The 21778-nt window shown below is 49.3% G+C and overlaps 1 protein-coding gene and 1 long non-coding RNA gene across 4 annotated transcripts in view; one reads left to right on the top strand and one right to left on the bottom strand.

The window, feature by feature from the left end:
- The window catches only part of LOC138283768 (uncharacterized), a 337826-nt gene that overhangs the window by 148682 nt on the left and 167366 nt on the right, over positions 1-21778 (top strand). The gene's annotated exons all lie outside the window — the stretch shown is intronic.
- PAMR1 (peptidase domain containing associated with muscle regeneration 1) overlaps positions 1-21778 on the bottom strand; it is a 184451-nt gene that overhangs the window by 5098 nt on the left and 157575 nt on the right. For all 3 annotated transcript variants that reach the window (XM_069221835.1, XM_069221833.1, XM_069221834.1), the window contains 2 exons: positions 17561-17627; positions 5107-5339 (listed from right to left, as the gene is read on the bottom strand). In XM_069221835.1, coding sequence (XP_069077936.1) covers positions 5107-5339; positions 17561-17627 — 300 coding nt within the window. The remainder of the gene's footprint in view (positions 1-5106; positions 5340-17560; positions 17628-21778) is intronic.

The following is a 21778-nucleotide window of genomic DNA, read 5'->3' as shown; positions in this document are numbered from 1 at the left end:
AACTTAAAACTGTAAGTTAGTGAGTGGGCCGTTGCTTGGACCGACAGCATGGTTCGAGATGGACTCCTAAATATTTATATGACTGCACCACCTCCACTTTTTTTGCTCCTAGGAACCAATTGAAAGATTTATGACTCGCCCCAAGGAGCCTCATCAGTTTTGTTTTGGCCAGGTTTATTTTCAGACCTTGCTGGTCCATAAATGTTTTAATCGCTGATATTCTCTGTTGCATGCCTCGTGGGGTGTTACTCAGTAATAAGATGTCATCAGCGTATTGTAGGCATCCGACTTTCTCTGGACCTAGAGCCGGGGGAAGGCTATTTATCTGTGCCAACACACCGCTGAGGTCTGCCAGATATAAATTGAAAAGGATTGGGGCCAGAACACAGCCTTGCTTTCAGCCTGAGTTTGTGGGAATTCTTTTTGTAAGTCCGGTGCCATCTTCGATTTTTACCTGGACCCAGGTACCAGAATAAATGTCTATAATGGCCCTTAACAGGTTATACGGAATGTCCAGTTTGGCCAACTTGGACCAAAGCCTTTCCCTGGGGACCAGGTCGAAGGCTGACTTAAGATCAACAAAACATGCATAAAGGCTGAACTTCCTGTGGCTGGCCTTTTCCACAATAAGGGAGAGGGCGATTCGATTTGTTGATGTTCCCATGCCTGCCCGAAGCCCGTTTGAAATCTCGGGAGGAGCATATTATCATCTGCCCAAGTTTGAAGATGTTGTAACAGGCAGGAGCCATTTAGCTTAGCTTCTACATCAGTGAGAGCTATTAGCCTATAGTTTGAAGGCAGGGCTGGGGTTCCACTTTTAAAGACAGTTTGTATGTTACAATCTCTAGACGGTTCTGGGATCCGATTAGTATAAGCAGCGCTGTTAAAGAGTGGCGAGAAGTATTGCGTGGGGGATTGGCTGATGTTTCTACATGGTGGTCAAGAGAAGGTTTTTTCAGGATGGGGCAAATTGTTAAGAAAATGTTGCAAATTTTGGGAAGTAGGCAACTATCGCTGGCATAATTAAAGCTTCACACAGACTTAAGGCGTACATACCAGCTAAAATGCTATTGAATGGAATGAGGGCCAGAGTGATTACCAGTGACTAAGATCAAACAGATATTTCTATTTTTGTTTCAGTGAGTCTCCCTAATTTGGTGGTCCTGAACTCACTGAGCCACAAGCTTCAAAATTGCTCTTTTTGATGAGGTTGAACAAGGCTGAAATTAGTTTTGGTTGCTTATGTTTCCATCCAAATAGTTCCTAGCCTCACAGTTTGTGCTAAACTGTTCCTTTTAGGGTCAGAAAAACATAGAGTTGGTACTTGTCTGTAATGGTAAAGACAAAGAAAAGTGAAAAAAAGCATTAGAAAAGCCAATAGGTTTCCTTACGGGACAATCAAGGCCAAAAGGTGGATGCAGGCTTACAGAGTAAATCAGCTCACTGCACAAATATGAGAGCAGCTTGTAGGGTCCATGTTAAAAAAACCTGATAGGGCAGACTCAGACAATCAAGCTTCCAAGGCTGGTAAAAACAAGTCATATTGCGATCATTAATAAAACCATATAATTGGGTACCAAAGGACAATTTAGCAATATCATGTAGGTGCACAATTATGCAATTTTGTTTTTACACTCTCACTGAAATTCCCTGTGTTCCAGCCCAAGAAGAGACACTCTCCTATCAACAAATCTTCCGTCTCCTTATTGGCCAGTTGCGTTTTTCCACTGACTTCCAGCTCTTGGTCTTCCACCACCCTATGGGCCAGTTCCATTCTGCTACTCACTTCAGCTCTCAGTCTTCTATTTCACTATTGGCCACTTTTGCACAGTGCTTAATTTGTAAAATGATAAGCACCTGGGCCCTAAGATATTTCTCAGACAACAACTGCTGCTAGTGCCTTTTCAGGTGCCATTTTAGTGTCATTTCAGGTTCCTGTCAGCGCTTTCGAATACCAGTACCAGTGACACCTACATGCCATCAGAGTCTGTTAGGGCAGAGGAGTGTTGCCCCCCCATCCCTCCCCCACCAGCAGCAGCAGCTGCAAAACCTTTACAAGAAAACTGTGTTTATTATCGTTTTCTTGTAAAGGGGCGGAGCATTGGGGGTGACGAGCACTGAGGGGAGTCCACAGCACTCCCCCTCACTGCGCATGTATGTTTGGCCGGCAGTCCCAGGCGGGCCAAACGTGCATGCGCACTGTGCTCTCTCCAGTCCGGCAACAGAGGCACAGGCTCCCAGCCTGCCTGGGAGCGCCCTAGCTGTGCGCTCCCAGCCAATCCTAATACTGCTTTGAGCAGCATCAGGACTGGCCGCAGGGCAGGCTGGGAGCCTGTGCCTGCAGCTTGGAGCGACAAGGGAAAGAGGAGCAGCGCAGAAGCAACTGAGGAGGTAAGTCTTTATTTCTTTATTTATTAAATGTTCCCGATCGCTCCCCCCTGACGCGCCGCACCCACCCCACCCCTTCAGAGGGCAGCAAGCCACGACTGCTTGCCATTACAACTCTACGAATATTACAATTTGGACTGTACTAGGTTGGTCCAAGGTTGTAAGAATGGCCTGAGCAATCTGGTATTATTATTTTTAATTGTATAATTAATTGTTAAACATTTAGCTTGTGCTTTAAAAAAAAAATAGACTGACAGCGCCACCATGTCATGGAATGCCTTAAACATGTCCATGTGTTATGAAGTAAGTGCCGGTGCACAGTGCCGGATTACCAAATAGGCACCGGCCAATTAGGGGCCCTACGACAACCAATCAAAAAGTATTGATTTGATCTTGAGAGAAAATTACAATCAAGCTTTCTTAAATTGTTTCCAAAAGATAGAAAAAATTAATCAACTCAAAAAAACGAAAACTTTACATTAAAGAGACTATAGAGAAAATACTGTGTTAATATAATCTACCCATTAACAATTTAAGGTACATAAACCATAGACATTAGATTCACGTAACAGTTTGTCTCTTAAAAGCACATCTTCTGACAGCTGTCAGTTTGTAAAAAAAAAATCGGTGCAAACTACATACGTATATTAAAATTGGTTTATTAATTTTGTTGGTTGGTAGAATTAAAAATATATTATGAGATAATTTGCGAGGGGGGCATCATCTGGACTGCCTAGGGGCCTCCACAGGGTTTAATCCGGCACTGAGAACTGAGAACACCAGAACAACTAAGCATTGATTTTGCCCTCACCTCAGCTTTCAATCTTCCATCTCCCCAGTGGCCAGTTCCACTTTGCCACCTATGTCAACTCTCGAACATCCATCTCCCCAGTGGCCAGTTCCTTTCTGGAACTCATGTAAACTCTCAATCTCGCATCTCCCAGTGGCTAGTTCCACTTTGCCGCTCACTTAATCTCTCAATCTTCCATCTTCCTAGTGGTCAGTTCCACTTTGACACTCACACCAGCTCTCAATCTTCCATCTCCCCAAAGGCCACTTCTTTTTTGCCACTCACGCCAGCTCTCAATCTTCAATCTCCCTAGTGGCCACTTCCATTTTGTCATTCACTGCAGCTCTAAATCTTCCATCTCCCCAGTGGCCAGTTCCATTTTGTCATTCACTTCAGCTCTCAATCTTCCATCTCCTCATTGGCCAGTTCCTTTCTGGCACTCACCTCATCTCTCAGTCTTCCATCTCCCCAGTGGCCAGTTCCATTCTGGCACTCATGTAAGCTTTCAATCTTCCATCTCCTCATTGGCCAGTTCCTTTCTGGCACTCACCCCATCTCTCAGTCTTCCATCTCCCCAGTGGCCAGTTCCATTCTGGCACTCATGTAAACTTTCAATCTCCCATCTCCCCAGTGGCCAGTTCCCCTTTGCTGCTCTGTTAATCTCTCAATCTTCCATCTCCCTAGTGGCTAGTTCCACTTTGATACTCACGTCAGCTCTCAATCTTCCATCTCCCCAGAGGCCACTTTTTTTGCCACTCACTTTAGCTCTCAATCTTCAATCTCCCCAGTGGCCACTTCCATTTTGCCATTGCTTCAGCTCTCAAAGTTCCATCTCCCCAGTGGCCAGTTCCATTCTGTCACTCACTTCAGCTCTCAATCTTCCATCTCCTCACTGGCCAGTTCCACTTGCCACTCCAGGTCTCAACCTTCCATCTCCCCATTGGCCAGTTCCAGGTTGCCACTCCCTTCAGGTCTCATTCTTCCATCTTCCCATTGGCCAGTTCCAGGTTGCCACTACGGGGAACAACACCACTTACTTGGGTTTAAGGAGCGAGCACAGCAGCATCACTTACTTGGGATGCAGGAGGGAGCACAGCAGCATAATTTACTTGGATACAGTAGGGAGGGTTTCAACATCACTTACTTGTGATGCAGGAGGGAGGCTTGCAACATCACTCAATTGGGATGTAGGAGGGAGGGTGACAACATCACTTACTTGGGATGCAGGAGGGAGCGCAGCTGCATCACTTTTACCTGGGATGCAGGAGCACAGCAGCATCACTTACTTGGGATGCAGGAGGGAGCCCAGCAGCATCACTTACTTGGGATACAGGATGAAGGGTTGGGACATCATTTACTTGGATACAGTAGGAAGGGTTGCAACATCACTTACTTAGGGTGCAGGAGGGAGGGTTGGGACGTCACTTACTTGGGATGCAGGAGGAGGAGCAGCAGCATCACTTACTCGGGATGCAGGAGGGAGGGTTGGGACATCACTTCGATACAGTAGGTAGGGTTGCAGCATCACTTACTTAGGGTGCAGGAGGGAGGGTTGGGACATCACTTAATTGGGATGCAGGAGGAGGCGCAGCAGCATCACTTACTCAGGATGGAGGAGGGAGGGTTGCAACATCACTTACTTGGGATGCAGAAGAGAGCACAGCAGCATCACTTACTCGGGATGCAGGAGGGAGGTTTGCAACATCACTTACTTGGGTTGCAGAAGAGAGTACCGCAGCATCAGTTACTCGGGATGCAAGAGGGAGGGTTGCAACATCAATTACTTGGGATGCAGAAGAGAGCACAGCAGCATCACTTACTTGGGATGCAGGAGAGAGGGTTGGGACATCACTTACTTGGGATGCAGAAGAGAGCACAGCAGCATCACTTACTCGGGATGCAGGAGGGAGCACAGTAGCATCACTTACTCGGGATGCAGGAGGGAGCACGGCCGCTCCATTTTCCGGTCTTGAGACAAGTGCGGCGGGTGCTGCCGAGGCGCTGGTAGAAGGGGGACAGGCAGTCGTACTGCAGCTGGGTGTGCAAGTGGTGGTACCCTGCCGGCAGCTCCCCGGGGGGCAGCCCCGGCCTCTTGGTGGGAAAGATGTCTTGCTTGTGCTTGCTGAAGGTTTCGGAGTACAGCACGTGCAGGGGAGTCTCCCTTTATTACGAAGAGAAGTACACAAAGAAAACAATGAGCATTTGGTGAGTTACTTTATAAATAAAGTGCCGCTGGAAAATACAAAAGGCAGACACACCGTGTGCACAAATCATCCTGTTTTTAGGAAAAATACACAATGTCACCTGATGGCTCTCTGTCATCGGTGACACAATATTCCAGTCAAGGTTTGCCTTCTACAAATCATCCTCATCTAGAACTTTAGTCCATTTGGCTTTTTGGCGGCGAACATTAATTACAATCTCCAGAATGCATTTGCTTGCTAAATGACTGCCCAGAACTAGAAAATGGTAATATAGGGTCAGTGCTTATTTTTCGCTGGCGATTGCAAGCGCACCAGAGACTGGTGCATATATTTTTTTAATCTGACTTTCACCCAGAGCAAGAGAGAGAAAATCGTGGGATCTGGCACAGCCCGATACCAGAAAAAAACGTGGGGATCCCAGGGTAGGCGGGTGGGAAGCGAGCTCTGTATATACTATGTCAAAATGAGATATAGGGGGTCATTCTGACCCTGGCGGTCATCGACCGCCAGGGTCGACGACCACGGAAGCACCGCCAACAGGCTGGCGGTGCTTCCATTGCTATTCTGACCACGTCTGTAAAGCCGCGGTCGTCCAGCCGGGTCCGGCGGTTTCCCGCCAGATTTCCCCCGGCTGGCAGCGCCGCCATGGAGATTCCGACCCCCTTCCCGACATCCTGTTTCTGGCGGTTTTTACCGCCAGGAACAGGATGGCGGGAACAGGTGTCGTGGGGCCCCCTAACAGGGCCCCACCATGATTTTCACTGTCTGCTTAGCAGACAGTGAAAATCGCGACGGGTGCAACTGCACCCGTCGCACCCCTGCAACTCCGCCGGCTCCATTCGGAGCCGGCTTCATTGTTGCAGGGCCTTTCCCGCTGGGCCGGCGGGCGCTCCTTTGGCGGGCGCCCGCCGGCCCAGTGGGAAAGCCAGAATGGCATCCGCGGTCTTCTGACCGCGGAGCGGGCAATTTGGCGGTGAACGCATGGCGGGCGGCGACTGCCGCCCGCCGCGGTCAGAATGACCGCCTTAGTGTGCACAGAGTCCGGGGTTCCCCAGAGGTTTAACAGAGGCTAAAGTAGATAATACTAATGCTCTCTTTTTGGTAGTGTGGTCGAGCAGTTAGGCTTACCAGAGGATAGTGCAAAGCATTAGATGTACACACTCAGTCAATAAATGAGGCACACACTCAATGACTAACTGCAGGCCAATGTATTTATATTGGAAAAATATATTTTGTTACTTTATTTCTAGAACCTAAAGGATCTTTAAGTACATTTTCAATTAAGTATCAAGCATACGTATTAAAGGCACTTTCTTTAGATTTGGTCAATAAAACAGTTTTCAGGCAAGTAAGACTTCACTTTCAAAAGTTGACACTGTAATTTTGAGAACAGTTCTGTGGGGGGAAGTGTTAGTGCACTGTTAAGGAAAGTACTCCACTTACACTCCCAGTCTCCGGGGGTTAGGATGTACACCACCAGCAACATGGGGCTGGCTGGGTGCAGAAACAGATCTGCTAGCAGGTAAGTACCAACGACTTCGGAGGGCGGAACTGAGGGTTAGCTGAGCACCAGGGTGGGAGGGCGGAGCAGGTCAGCACCAAACACATACCCTCAGCGGCTCAGGGTGCAGGGTGCAAACACAGTACCGGGCTTCCAATGCTTTTCAATAGGGGGGCCCCGGGTATCACAAAGATGCTACAGGCTGGGTCCAGGGAGTTCGGTTTCAGGAAACCACAGGCTGGACAAGGAGGAGGGCTGCCTGCTGACCATTGCTGGTCCGATGGTCAAGTTTCCCAAGGCCAGGGAACTCCGGGTGCAGGGGTACCTTTAGGCGACGGGAATCTTCGTCCGGTTCTTTTGTGGTCAGGGGGGTTGTCCTCCAGATTTAGGCTGCAGGCATCATCGTGTTGGCTAGAATGGGGTCAACCTAGGGTAGACACAAGGTTGAAATTGCCGGGGAACCTGCTCTGGACCAGTGACTACCTGGACTCAGGCCATGGGCGTCGGGTGCAAAGTGAGCAGGACTCGCAGATCTGGGGCCGTTCTGGAGTCCCTTTGGAGGGTTTCTTCTGGACAGGGATGCTGTCCTCAGGAGTTCTTGGTCCTCTGGTGGGCAGGCAGTCCTCTTGGGGGTTCGGAGGGGTCCTGCTGGATGTGTCACCTTTTGGTAGCAGAGTTCTTGAAGCTGCAGACAAGCCGGTTGCGCTGGGGTCAAGTCAGTTGTTGTCTGGAGTCTTCACTGCTGGGGCGTCGGCTTAGCAGTCCTTCTTCTTTCTTCTTGCTTTGAGGTCACCACGAATCTGGTGAGCTATGTTCAGGGGGGCTCTTAAAACCTAGATTTAAGGGCATTTCAGGGGTTAGAGGGCAGTAGCCAATGGCTATTGTCCCTGAGGGTGGCTACACCCTTCCGGTGCTCACTCCCTTTGGGGAGGGGGGCACATTCCTAACCCTATTGGTCCCTGTCCTTCAAACCAAGATGGAGGATTCTACAGGGACGGGGTCACTTTAGCTCTGGACACCTTCGGGGTGGTCCTAGCTGGAGTGGTCACTCCTCCCCGTTTTACCTAATTTTTCTGCCAGACTTGCCACCAAAAGTGGAGCTTTGACCAGGGGCAAGCATCTCCACTAGCTAGAGTGCCCTGGGTCACTGTAACAGGAGGCCTGAGCTTTCGAGGCTCACTGCCAAGTGTTATAGTTCCTGCAGGGGGGAGGTCCGGCCTCAGATAGCACAAAGGCTTTCACCAATGATATCATAAACCTGTCTTTTAGTGGCAGACTGGCACAGACTGGTCAGCCTTACACTAATGAGTTGGCTAAAATACAGGGGGCATCTCTAAGATGCCCTCTGGGTGTATTGTACAACAAATCCAAGAATGGCATCAGTGTGGGTTTATTGTGCTGAGACGTTTGATACCAAACTTCCCAGCTTTCAGTGAAGCCATCATGGAGCTGTGGAGTTTGTGATAACAAACTCCCAGCCCATCTACTTAATATGGCCACTACTAAGAATGGACTCCAGGGGCATATTGCTCATGCAGCTATGCCCTCACCTGTGGTATAGTGCACCCTGCCTTAGGGCTGTAAGGTCTGCTAGAAGGGTGACTTACCTATGCCACAGGCAGTGGTTTGTGGGCTTGACATCCTGGAAGCTGTGCCATGTCGACTTTACCTTTGTCTCCCCACCAGCACATAGGTGGTCATTTCAACCTCAACGGTCTTTTCACAAGACCGCCGAGGGACCGCCGTGCTGAAGACCGCCAGTGGTGGCGGTTTTCCGCTCAGCGCATTATGACTGCTGGCAGCCCTCCGTCCTTTTCCGGACGGAGAGCCGCCAGCAGCCATACTGGCGGTCGGCGGGGAAGTGGAGGTTGCTCCACCTCCACCGCCACGTCAACAGAACACCGCCCACCGAATCACGTTCTGTGATTCGGTGTGGCGTGTTCTGTTGACGGGGTGCTGGCGGCGGAGCAGCCCCCATGGATCCCGTCCCCTCCCGGAGGATCAACGGACCAGGTAAGTTGATCGTCCGTTAGGGGAATGGGGGGTGGGGGGGTGTTGTGTGCGTGCATGGGGGGGGGGTGAGTGTGTTGAGGGTGTGTGTGAGTGAGTGTATGAATGCGGGGGTGTTGTGTGGCTGAATGTGTGCGCATGTCTGCCTGTTTGTATGTCTGTGAGTATGTGTGCGTGTATGACTGTGTGTGTGTATGTTGGTATGTATGTTGGCATGTGTGCGGGTATGAGTATCGGGTGTGTCTGTATGCGTGTAGGGTGGGGGGTGTTGAAATGTTGGGGGGGTGCGTTTTGGGGTGCGTGTGTGAATGTTGGGGGGGTGTGCGTGTTGGGGTGCGTGTATGTATTTTGGGGCTGGGGAGGGGTGCATGTATGAATGTTGGGGGTGGGGAGGGGTGCGTGTATGTATGTTGGGGGTGGGGGTGGGAGGGGGGGTCCTGCCACCTTTGGGGGGGTGTCAGGGGGGTGGGGGGGGTGGGGGGGACTCGGCGGTGTATGTGGGGGATGGGGAGACCCCTATCAGTGCCAGGGAAGGAATTCCCTGGCGTTGATAGTGCTTACCGCCATGGATTACATGGCGGTTCCCAACCCCATGAAATCCATGGCGGTAAGCCGGGTCGTGATACCGCCGGCGGTCTTGTGACGGCCGCCGGTCTGGAGACCCAAGTCTCCAGCCCGGCGGTCGTTACCGCCCTGGCGGTCGGATCGGGGAAGTGGCGAATGACCATGGCGGTAACCGCCATGGTCATGATTCCAATTTTATTACCGCCGGCCTGTTGGCGGTAAGACCGCCACTTCTCCGCCAACCGCCAGGGTCGTAATGAGGGCCATAGTCTTCAATGGCATTGTTCATGTGCTTAGTGAGGGGTCCCTTAGGGTGGCACAATACATGCTGCAGCCTTTAGGGACCCTCCCTGGTCACAGAGCCCTTGGTACCACTGGTACCTTTTACAAGGGACTTAGCTGTGTACCATGGGTGTGCCAACTGTGGAAACAAAGATACAGTTTAGGGAAAGAACACTAGTGCTGTGGCCTGGTTAGCAGGATCCCAGCACACTCTCAGTCAAGCCAGCATCAATATCAGGTAAAAAGTGTGTGGGGGGGGAGGTAACCATGCCAAAAGAGGCACTTTCCTACAAGGCCCAAATTACAGCACGTTCATCCTCTGCAAGGACAATGCCATCAATGAAAGTGGGAAGTGGACAAGGGCTCCTTTCTTTTAAGAAGGTGCAGGGATTCCCCTCACAGGCAGGTGCAATGTGTGACCTCCCCATCTAGCAGGGATGGTGGCGAAAATATGGGACCCCTGTGCCCTCTTTCTCAGGGGCGCCATCAGTGGTTACGCTGACTGTGAGCCATCTCAGTTGTGACACCGAATCAGTGCACCTCCTGGTTGTTTCTTTGAGCCAGTGCCCACCTCTGTATCACGGTGTAGGTGCAAAGGCACTCCCTCACTTACCTGGGGCCACGCCTACCATGGAAGTATGGGAACTACCATAAAGCTGGTTGCAGGGCACATTTTGTACCAGTGCAAGCTATATTACAAAAGAAACTGCACCTTCTATAATCCCAAATGTACTCAAATGTGCAGAGTGTAGGTGCAAATGCCCATTGTTTAACTGGGGCATGTGTCACAAAGACTCAGATCTCTCCATCACAGCAAAGCGTTAAGGAGCAAATAAAGCTGTGCATAGTCCAGATACAGCAAGGCAAGCAGATATATTTGATTTTTTTCTAATATGGCAAGTTTTACAACTAAGATTGAAGGGTACATTCTGAAAACCTCAATGTAGCTCTGCACAATGTTTTTAAAAATCCCTCTTCTGTTTTGTTGATGTCAGAGAAGGCAAGTCCGAATGTTCACTTCTCACGGGGCTTTGCCAACTTGCATATAACTTACCTCAATTGTTACGGGACTAACGATGTCATTGAGCACTTTGGGCCTGATTATGAGTTTGGTGGACGGGAACACCCATCTGTCAAACTCCCGACGGGGTGGTTGCCGCTGTTGTGGCGACCTCCCCGCCCGGCCCATTAGGACTTTCCCACTTGGCTGACCGGCAGAAACCTTGCAGCCCAGTGGGAAAGTGGCGGCAGCATTGTTTCCGGCTGATAATAGAGCCAGCCGCAATGCTGCCGCAGGCAGGGGGCACCAGCATCCTCGAAATGTGCACTGTCTCTGCAGCAGAAAGTGCACATTTCGAGGGTATTGGGCAGGAGCCCCCATGTGGCCCCCTGCACTTGCTCTCCGCCAGCCTTTTCATGGCATGGCATTCCATGGAAAATCACTTCTCGACCCCACATTAGGTGCAGGAATACTGGCTGAGCCAGAAATTCCAGCCCACTGTCCTCTAAGAACCTAAATCCTGTGAAGTCATCCCCAATATCTACCTAATTTTTACTGATTGAAATGTGCTCAATACGTAGGAAAGAGCACCACTGTTTCATTCTAATGCAAATACATTATCACCCAGTGTTCTGCTTATCAATATCCCAATATGATGTGCTAACTATGGGTTAATGAAATAATTAAATGAAAATCAAATAATTCAGTGGCATAACTGGAAACTAGCATAACGATTGAGGTGTGGATTCTACCATTAATTTTTTTAGTATTTCTATATTGTTTAAAACACTGCAGCACCCTACCAAATGTTTCTTCCAATCATGGTTTTTCTATGCAAAATATGTTTTTCAGCATTATTCCGCCTCCACAAAATTCCTCGTCTGAACCTTTGGTAAATAAACTTGGTAAGCACATCATTCATTTGATATCCATTCATCTTCCGTTTCACTCCTTAAGCACATCTACATCATGTTTGATGGGAATTAATATTAAAGAAAACTTAATCTATGTACTCTGAGTCAAATTGTATCCTCCATGCAACCTCTTGCCCTAATTTATATGCTTAGAGTAAGACCATGTCTTCCATGCTATCTCCGGATACAACCCATGTAGTTATTTGCTCTGAGTAAAACTGTGTCTTTCTTGCTAATTCCTTATATAATTTAACTCCAAATTCCCTAAAATAAAATGAATACTATATTTATATTTCCCTATACTAATCCACCACTAATCCTTTTGGGCTCGGGAGTAGCTTGCTACTCAACGAAAAGTGCTTTGACGTCTCGTCAGGGTAGTAAGCGCTACATAAACACATTTACAATTACAACATATTCCACAGACGTGGTGAGAGTTTAAAGCATGCAAAACAAAACAACAAAGTGATGAATGGAATGTTTGAAAGGTCTCTGGGGGCATATTGCTCATGCAGCTACGCCCTCACCTGTGGTATAGTGCACCCTGCCTTAGGGCTGTAAGGCCTGTTAGAGGGGTGACTTACCTATGCCACAGGCAGTGGTTTGTGAGCATGACATCCTGGAAGAGGTGCCATGTCGACTTTACAGCTCCGTCGCGATTGGCTGGGAGCCTGGGAACAGGAAGAGGACGGAGGGGAGACAAAGGTGTCTCCCCCACAGGTAAGCTTTTTTTATTTTCACCCCATTTCTCCCCGCCCCACCACCCCATTGTGTGGCAGTTGCCACTGCATCCTACATTTCATAAATCACACAAAATACACATTAAACCAACTAAATAACTCCTAAAGTACTAATCAGCAGCAGGGTACGTCCGAGTTGGTATCTCCCTCTCCCCTGCAACTCCCGGGCATGCCAGGAGCAAATGCGGGGAGGATGTATAAACGAGAGGGAGAGGGAAAAGTGGCAGAACCTCCTAAAGCCTGGGCACCCTACTTCGGGCACCCATGCATGCACACACACAGCCTTTCCGGGAATTCAACCTGCTACGCCTCTGCAACAGGGTCCCCCGACTCCCAATCCTGGGTGTCCTTGGGGGAGTCCTCTCCCAATGGCTCCACCGCCGCTAGATTTTCCAGCATGTTCCCCAACATTTCCATATCCCTCTTAGCATTCTCAACAGTTCGTACTAACTGCAACCTCCCTTCCTATGCCACGCCCCTACCTCACGTGTCAGTCAATCATTTCTGGATGGTAGGCCGCCTAAACTGCGCTGAGTGAATGGCAAGACGCCGCCTAGTCAGCACCAGTCCTAGTAGAGCAATTCTTTGTCTCAATTTGTCTCCTTGTTTTGGGGTCAGAAGCCCCCTTAGGAGGCAATATTTGACTGAGGCATCAACCTGGCATCAGCATGGCTCCCCAAAGGGCCCGCAGCACCACCCCCCAGTATCGCTGCAGTATTCTTCAACTTCCACATAATATGTAGGAAAGTCACCAGATCGGGCCCACACCTGGGACAGACGGTGGACCTCGATGCTTTAATCCTATGCAACCTTCATGGTGTTAAGTAAGTGGAATGTAAGTAGTAAAACTGGGTAAGTATAAACAGCACATTGCTAGCTACTTCCCTGATCTGAGCACAGGCTTGTTTCCATTCGCCTTCTGAAAGTGTCTCAGGTAAGCCACCCGTCCATCTGTCTCCAACCCCTTTCGTAGCTGTGGTGCGATCCCCTTTCAGAGCTTTATAAATGCCGGATATCAGATCCCTGGTGGAGCCAGGAGCATGCAAGAGCCACAGCATCTGTGATTCTGCCTGCTTTGCCAGAATATCTGTCCTGACCTCTTCAGCTGTATGGGACATCTTAGCATATTGCAAAAAATGACCTGGCTGCAGCTGAAACACATCTTGCACTTCTCCCTTCACAAGGAAGGTGCCATTCAGGTACAGCTCCCCAGCCATGGCTCAGCCCCCAGCAAACCACTGTGACATATCCATCACGGTTTTTATATGCTGCAAAGGTGGTAGCCATTGAAGGGGTAGTAGCCTGGCGTAGGTCACCCTACGCTACACACGTGTGACTGCCTGCTCCCAGGCCTCTACCACTTGCTGGCCAATAAACGGACAATCCCTGGGGCTCTGCCCCCTGCATGAAGTAACCTGGGAGATCTGCATCAACCCCCACTCCATCAGCAGGGCCTTTTCCCTATTTGATCCTTCGATGCACCACTGTGCAGTGTATCCCGAAAAATAGTACAATTGCAGGTCCGGCAGACCCAGTCCCCCGTCTCCATGTCTAGCTTCAGTGCTTACAGCTTTACTCTGCTCCTCTTACCAGCCCACTCTAGGGACACCTAGAGACTATTAAATTTGGCAAAAGTGGATCTTTGGATACTACGTAAGGAGTCTGCAGGAAATACAGGCATTGCAGAAGCATCAACATATTGTTCAAGGCCACCCTGCCCATCACAGATAAAGGAAGTAGGTTCATGAAGTGGATAGACATCTCCAGGCTCTCAAGCAGCCTAGCCATATTACGACAGTAGCGTGCCTCCAAAGTGCGTGCCACCTGTATCCCCAAATAACAGAAGTGATCCCATCACCATTGGAGCTCAGTCACGGGAGACCAGCTGGGTCCACACGCACCAACCCCACCAGTGAGAAAAGCAGTTGACCTATAAACCCAACACATCACCAAATTCAGCCAGGATCTCAAGCAGCACACTCGCCGACCTTTCCATATGGGTGACATAGGCCAGTGCATCATCTGCATATAGTGAGACAACACTGACTACTTTACCCCCCACCCCGATACCGCACTCAGCCATGTTTTGGCATAGATGAACTGCCAAGTGCTCCATCGCTAAGGCGAAGAGGAATGGCAGCAAGGGGCATCCTTGCCTCGTACCCCTCTCAATGGGTAGGCACTCAGACTCTACCTTCCTGGTTTGAACACGCTGGGCAGGATGGGCATAGAGTAGCTGCTCCCAAGACAGAAAGACTGATCGTAGCCCCATCCTTCGCAGCACCTCCCAGCGATACTCCCAGTTGAGCACGTTGAATGCTTTTCAATATCTAATCCAACCAGTGCTGCCTCTAGGACTGCATCCTCCACAGAATGTAACACATGAGACAATATCTGTAAGTTCATCTGTTTCCCCCTGCCGGCATAAAACCGCATTGGTCCTCATGCACCAAGTGGGGCACCACATCCTGCAACCTGATCACAAGAGCCTTTCCCAGGACCTTAGTGTCAACCTCTAACATAGACAAAGACCTATATGAGCCAGGGTCTGTTGGGTGCCTACCTGGCTTAGGGAGCATGACAATCTGGGCCTCCCTCATAGACTGTGGTAGCACCACCCACCTGATTAGCGCCATTCTATCTACGCACAACCCCCATAGACATGACTCCTGTCTCAGAAAAGACCGGAGTCATGCCCCCTCATTTTTCTGACCCTAACCTGACTAGCGCCATTCTATCATGCACAATCTCCATTTTTCCCTACGACTCCCCCACCCGGTTAGCGTCATGAATTTTGACGCTAACCGGGCCTTAGCGCTGGCTAGCGACAATCCAGCAGGTGTCCAGGATTGGAGCTAGCCGGTGCTATATTATTTTATGCAAACATGCGCTAGCTAGCACAGGTTTGCATCAAAAAGTATAAATATGGGTCTTAGAGCTATATTTTTCCTTGTTGCCAACTTATTTGTGGCAGAGTTTTTAAAAAATAAATATATAATTTTAAGGCCCACATTTTATGTCAGGGTCGCATCACTTTTTTGGCACAACCCAGACGCAAAATCTAATTTGTTAAATGTCATATTTCGCTCAAATGTACCCATGAAAGACCTGCAAAATGTGTGTGAAGTGTCAAGATGTGATGTCACTTCTTTTGATGTCAGTTCCCATGAGGTCATAGGTTGTGATGTCACTTCCTGTGATGCAGTGATGTCACTTATATACTGCCTAAATTGGTTAGTCCCACCACTTCTTTTTTTAGGACTTGTGCCCTGGCAACCAGGTTATATTAGTCACATATACATATGTGTGTGTGTGTGTGTGTGTGTGTGTGTGTGTGTGTGTGTATAGTATTACTATATAATAAGTAAACTGAAAAATGGGAAACACGCATTGCAAATAAAGACCAGGAATACATCTGCAATGCACCTACATCTAAATATGTATTAAGTAGAGGGCAGTGTGGTGCAAAACAATGTTGCAACAAGAGGTTCTAAGTATGAGTAAGTGTTGCAGACGCAGTTCTACTAGTCCACTAATATTTAAAATTATTAAAATATCTAGAAGATCATCTGTCAGGTGCCTTTGCTTCACCCATCATCCTCTGTAAACCAGGAGAAAAGAGACATGCATTTACCCGCTGAGTCACCCTGGCCTTAGTAATGCTGGGCAAATCGCATCCTAGTTTGTAATTATGTGAAATTTCCGGAAGCTCACATGACATTACTTATAGAAATTCACTTCGGAGTATCTCAATTGAAACTTAAATGCGAGTTCACACCTTGCATTCACTAGGCACCTGTGATACCCGCAAGGGAACAGGTTGGGAGACAAAATTACAGATCCAGTCTAAATTACGCAAATTGCGGGAGTGCAACAGAAATTTCACATTGGCCTATAATGTCTCTATATGAGCCCTCATTTATTATCACTCGCATTAAAGCACATTGTCCAGGCAGGGCGCTCTAGTGCAGCACTAATCCCTATAGCGACCATGTTACTATGGAAACGAAAGTTACAATGAGGAACAAGAGCATCTTTCCAAGATGGGAGACCTTGCCAGAGAGTGAGAAATGGAGGATTAAACTCTGCACTGCCTCCAATAAAACCTAGCAACACAAAGCACGTAATGTGGCATGGGTCATCATCACAGAAGAGGCCTCCTCACTCAAATATAGGACGACTTTGAGGAAGTCTTAGGCCTAGGGACATTGGCATAGGATAGGCCATACCCAATCCTAGGAGTCCGTCCACTCATTTGTGTTTGGGCGAGAGGATGGCGATTTAGAGGATGGCCTCGAGCTGCAGACATCTTCCTGCCCCTCCAAACAAATTCAACCTATGTCTTACAGTGCTACGAAGAACATTAGTTCACTGGGTCAGATGTCACTTCTTGTCATGTCATCTGCAGATGTCAGAGGGTACATGTCTGTAACTTTCCTAAGCTGATGTCACTTTCTTTACGTTAATAATAATGAATAGAAACAGTAATAACAATGATAAGGTAAAATTATACAAGCACTTAGGGCCTAATTTAAGAAAAGTAGCGCTGCACCTAGCACAGTGCCACTTTGCTAGTGCCCCTCAGCGCCCCCCTAATGCCACCATGTGCGCGCCGTATTTAATATACGGTGCACCAGGGCGGTAGTTAGGGAACTAGCGTCATCATTTTTTAAGCTCGTTTGGCGCTTTGCAGGATTAGTGTCGAAAATGTTGACGCTAATCCTGCAAAGCACATTGAGGCCCATTGTAATCAATGATGTGCCTCCTTTTAACCCTTGCTCTGAGCAGGCGTTAAAAGTGCTGAAAAAAATGACGCAGAGAAATCTCTTACATTTCTTTGTGACATTTTTTCAGCGCCCTCTTTGCATACATTATGCATGCATTGCGCCACTTTATAAATTTGCCGTGACTATTTTGGCCTCGGTGGGCCACATTAGCGTAAAAAAATAATGCTTATGTGGCGCAAGGCGGTACTAGGGGCTCTTAAATCTGCCCCTTAATGTATTTGGGCTGATGCTTTAGAGTGCTGTAACCCCAGCCGCCTTCTTCAGTTCATTGTCATGTTTACAGTCCTACTGCCCACAATGGCCTCGCTGGGGCCCACCTTTACCCCCTCACTTCGCAAAGTTCTACCTACCTTCTAGCACTTAATAAATTAGATTCTCACCTTGATTGGACCTGCAGGGGGAGCACTTTCTGCCTGACCAGGTCTGAGATTTTCGGCTCCTTGCAGGCTGCAAAACAGAGAAAAGAAAATGCCAATCAGAATTTTTCTAAAAAACATTTAGAGCACTTGGCATGGGGCACCTGCCCTCGAATTTCAGTTGATGATAGGTTGTGATGAAGACTACAAGAAACAAAGCGTTGATCACACAAGACTACACGAAGCAGTCAAAAATACCCGCTCAGTATGATTTCACTTCCTTAGATTTGGATCGGAATCTCTGTGCAACCTCTTAGGGAATGGAAATGGGGGAGCAGGGCTGCCTCTATAGTAGAACAAGTATTAAGGCAACCACCTCCATCGTTTGGTCGGGTAAACCAACTCTTCCACCACGCAAGCCTAAAGTGTCAACCCTCCTTTCATTTGTTCTCAGTTCTCGCTGTCCTACTCCTTCTAAGCCAGTCAGTGCCGGAGTTTGATACCCTAGTCCAGTGGTTCCCAGCCTTTTGACTTCTGTGGACCCCACTTTATCATTACTGGAACCCGAGGACCCCCACTGCATCATTATTGGAATCCGGGAACCCCCCACTGACTCATTACTGAAAACTGGGGGCTTAATCCGCTAATATTATTTAATTTTCTAAGCAGTTGCGGACCCCCCGAGGAGGCTTTACAGACCCCCAGGGTTCCTCGGACCACAGGTTGGGAGCCACTGCCCTAGTCTGTTTCTTAAAGAAGCACTATCTAGCATTTTTGTGTCCTATTGCAATTTTACATGTGGCAGAAGTGGGACTGGGTGGCACTGGAAATACACAGCCCTTGCATACATTTTGACTTGTTAGCGTTCACATGTAAAATGTGCTTTTTTAAAAAAGACAAAATGTTACTATGAAGTTTCCAATAACGTACTTAATAAAAGTTAGAGTATGAGCCCCCTTTGGAAGGGCACCACTTTCATTTAAGTCCCAGAAATTACATTCCGTGGCTTCCCGACAATCTCAGCCAGGGCCACTAGAAATATGCGATTTTGTGGTTGTGGCGGCCGTGGTGGATTTGCCACATCATGCGTTATCTGCTGCACAATCTGCAGATTTTAACAAAAGAAAAATGTGTTACTAGATCAAACAGATCAAAAGTTACTACAAACTTGCTGATGCCTCCTGCGGTGCAGTGCAAGGTCCTATGTAGAGACTGACTGGTCACCTTTCTGTTGCTTATTGTTGCATTTGTGTGCTAAACTGATCCTATTGACATGAAACATTAATCCAGACAATGTTAACATGAGTACAATATCAAAATCATGAGTACTACCACAAAATGTGCTGCACTATGCCATGTAAATAGTAAAATGTGATGTATTTAATTTTGAAGCTACAATGTTTAAAAACATATTTTAAAAAACCCGAAACTTTAGTTTTAAATACTATGACAACATTTTCTTAAAATTGGTCGGTTGGCTCACTGTTGGAGGTATGCAGGGCCAAGCCTTTATGGATGAGAAACGTATGTGGTGTGATCAGTGGGGCATTTTTTGATGTAAAGTATTACTCCTGTAATATTCTTTGATATACTTCTATATGGCTTTGTGAATTGGCCCCAGAACATTTAAAATGGGAACAGTCCGGCAATAGCCAAGCCCACTGGAATTATGTGATTGTGCGGCCGCAGGAATTTTCGGATGATTGTATATTTGCTGCAATTGTCACATAAATCATCATCTGCCGCATAAGCTGCAGATTTGAACAAGAAATAATTTTGTTCCTAGCTTCTGTCTTTTCTAATTTAATTGGAGCTCTTGGTCTCTTAATAGTTCTTGGGTTGAGGGTTTTCTGCTTGCAGCCTGTGAATTGACTGCTCACCCATGTAATTCCTGGATGTGCTGCTCCCCTATGCAGCTCCTGGATGTGCTGCTCCCCTATGCAGCTCCTGGATCTGCTGCTTGCCTATGCAGCTCCTGGATCTGCTGCTTGCCTATGTAGCTCCTGGATCTGCTGCTCACCTATACAGCTCCTGGATCAACTGCTCACCTATGCAGCTCCCGGATCTTCTGCTCACCTATACAGGTCCTGGATCAACTGCTCACCTATGCAGCTCCTTGATCTGCTGCTCACCTATGCAGCTTCTTCATCTACTGCTCACCTCTGCAGCTCCTGGCTCCGCTGCTCACCTCTGCAGCTCCTGGCTCTGCTGCTCACCTATGCAGCTCCTGTCTCCGCTGCTCACCTCTGCAGCTCCTGGCTCTGCTGCTCACCTATGCAGCTCCTGGCTCTGCTGCTCACCTATGCAGCTCCTGGCTCTGCTGCTCACCTCTGCAGCTCCTTGATCTGCTGCTCACCTCTGCAGCTCAAGGCTCCGCAGCTCACCTATGCAGCTCCTGGGTCCACTGTTCACCTCTGCAGCTCTTTGATCTGTTGCTCACCCATGCAGCTCTTGGCTACACTGCACATTGTGCAGCTCTTGGCTACGCTGCTCACCTAAGCAGCTCCTGGCTACGCTGCTCAACTATGCAGCTCCTGGCTCCACTGATCACCTATGCAGCTCCTGCATCTGCTGTTCACCTAAGCAGCTCCTGGCTACGCTGCTCAACTATGCAGCTCCTGGCTCCACTGATCACCTATGCAGCTCCTGCATCTGCTGTTCACCTCTGCAACTCCTGAATCTGCTGCTTACCTATGCAGCTCCTGGATTCCATGCTCACGTCTGCACCTCCTGGCTTCAATGCTCACCTATGCAGCTCCTGGCTCCACCGCTCACCTATGCAGCTCCTGGATCTGCTGTTCACCTCTGCAGCTCCTGTTTCTGCTGTTCACCTCTGCAGCTCCTGGATCTGCTGCTCACTTATGCAGCTCCTGGCTCCACTGCTCACCCTAGATTCCCTGCTCACCTATGCACTTCCTGGCTCCAATGCTCACCTATGCAGCTCCTGGCTCCAATGCTCACCTCTGCAGCTCCTGGATCTGCTGTTCACCTCTGCAGCTCCTGGATCTGCTGCTCACATATGCAGCTCCTGGCTTCACTGCTCACCTATGCAGGTCCTGGCTTCACTGCTCACCTATGCAGGTCCTAGATTCCCTGCTCACCTATGCAGCTCCTGGCTCCAATGCTCACCTATGTAGCTCCTGGCTCCACCGCTGACCTATGCAGCTCCTGGATCTGCTGCTCACCTATGCAGCTCCTGGCTCCAGCGCTCACCGATGCAGCTCCTGGCTTCGCTGCTGACCAATGCAACTCTTGGCTCCGCTGCTCACCTATGCAGCTCCTGGCTCCACTGCTCACCTATGTAGATCCTGGCTCCGCTGCTCACCTATGCAGTTCCTGGCTCCACCGCTCACCTCTGCAGCTCCTGGCTCCGCTGCTCACCTATGCAGCTCCTGGCTCCGCTGCTCACCTATGCAGCTTCTGGCTCCGCAGCTTACCTATGCAGCTCCTGGCTCCGCTGCTCACCTATGCAGCTCCTGGCTCTTGTGCTCACCTATGCAGCTCCTGGCTCCGCTGCTCACCTATGTAGCTTCTGGCTCTGCAGCTCACCTATGGAGCTCCTGGCTCTGCTGCTCACCTATGCAGCTCCAGGCTCCGCAGCTCACCTATGCAGCTCCTGGCTCCGCTGCTCACCTCTGCAGCTCCTGGCTCCGCCGCTCACCTATGCAGCTCCTGGCTCCAGCGCTCACCTGTGCAGCTCCTGGCTCCACTGCTCACCTATGCAGCTCCTGGCTCCGCTGCTCACCTATGCAGCTCCTGGATCTGCTGCTCACCTATGCAGCTCCTGGATCTGCTGCTCACCTATGCAGCTCCAGGCTCCGCAGCTCACCTATGCAGCTCCTGGCTCTGCTGCTCACCTATGCAGCTCCTGGCTCCGCTGCTCACCTATGCAGCTCCTGGATCTGCTGCTCACCTATGCAGCTCCTGGATCTGCTGCTCACCTATGCAGCTCCAGGCTCCGCAGCTCACCTATGCAGCTCCTGGCTCCGCTGCTCACCTCTGCAGCTCCTGGCTCCGCCGCTCACCTATGCAGCTCCTGGCTCCAGCGCTCACCTGTGCAGCTCCTGGCTCCACTGCTCACCTATGCAGCTCCTGGCTCCGCTGCTCACCTATGCAGCTCCTGGATCTGCTGCTCACCTATGCAGCTCCTGGATCTGCTGCTCACCTATGCAGCTCCAGGCTCCGCAGCTCACCTATGCAGCTCCTGGCTCTGCTGCTCACCTATGCAGCTCCTGGCTCCGC

Source organism: Pleurodeles waltl, chromosome 3_1, assembly GCF_031143425.1.
Source record: "Pleurodeles waltl isolate 20211129_DDA chromosome 3_1, aPleWal1.hap1.20221129, whole genome shotgun sequence".
Classification (NCBI taxonomy): Eukaryota; Metazoa; Chordata; class Amphibia; order Caudata; family Salamandridae; genus Pleurodeles; species Pleurodeles waltl.
The sequence above is the reverse complement of the archived record's forward strand: the minus strand, read 5'-3'. Positions and strand labels throughout refer to the sequence as shown.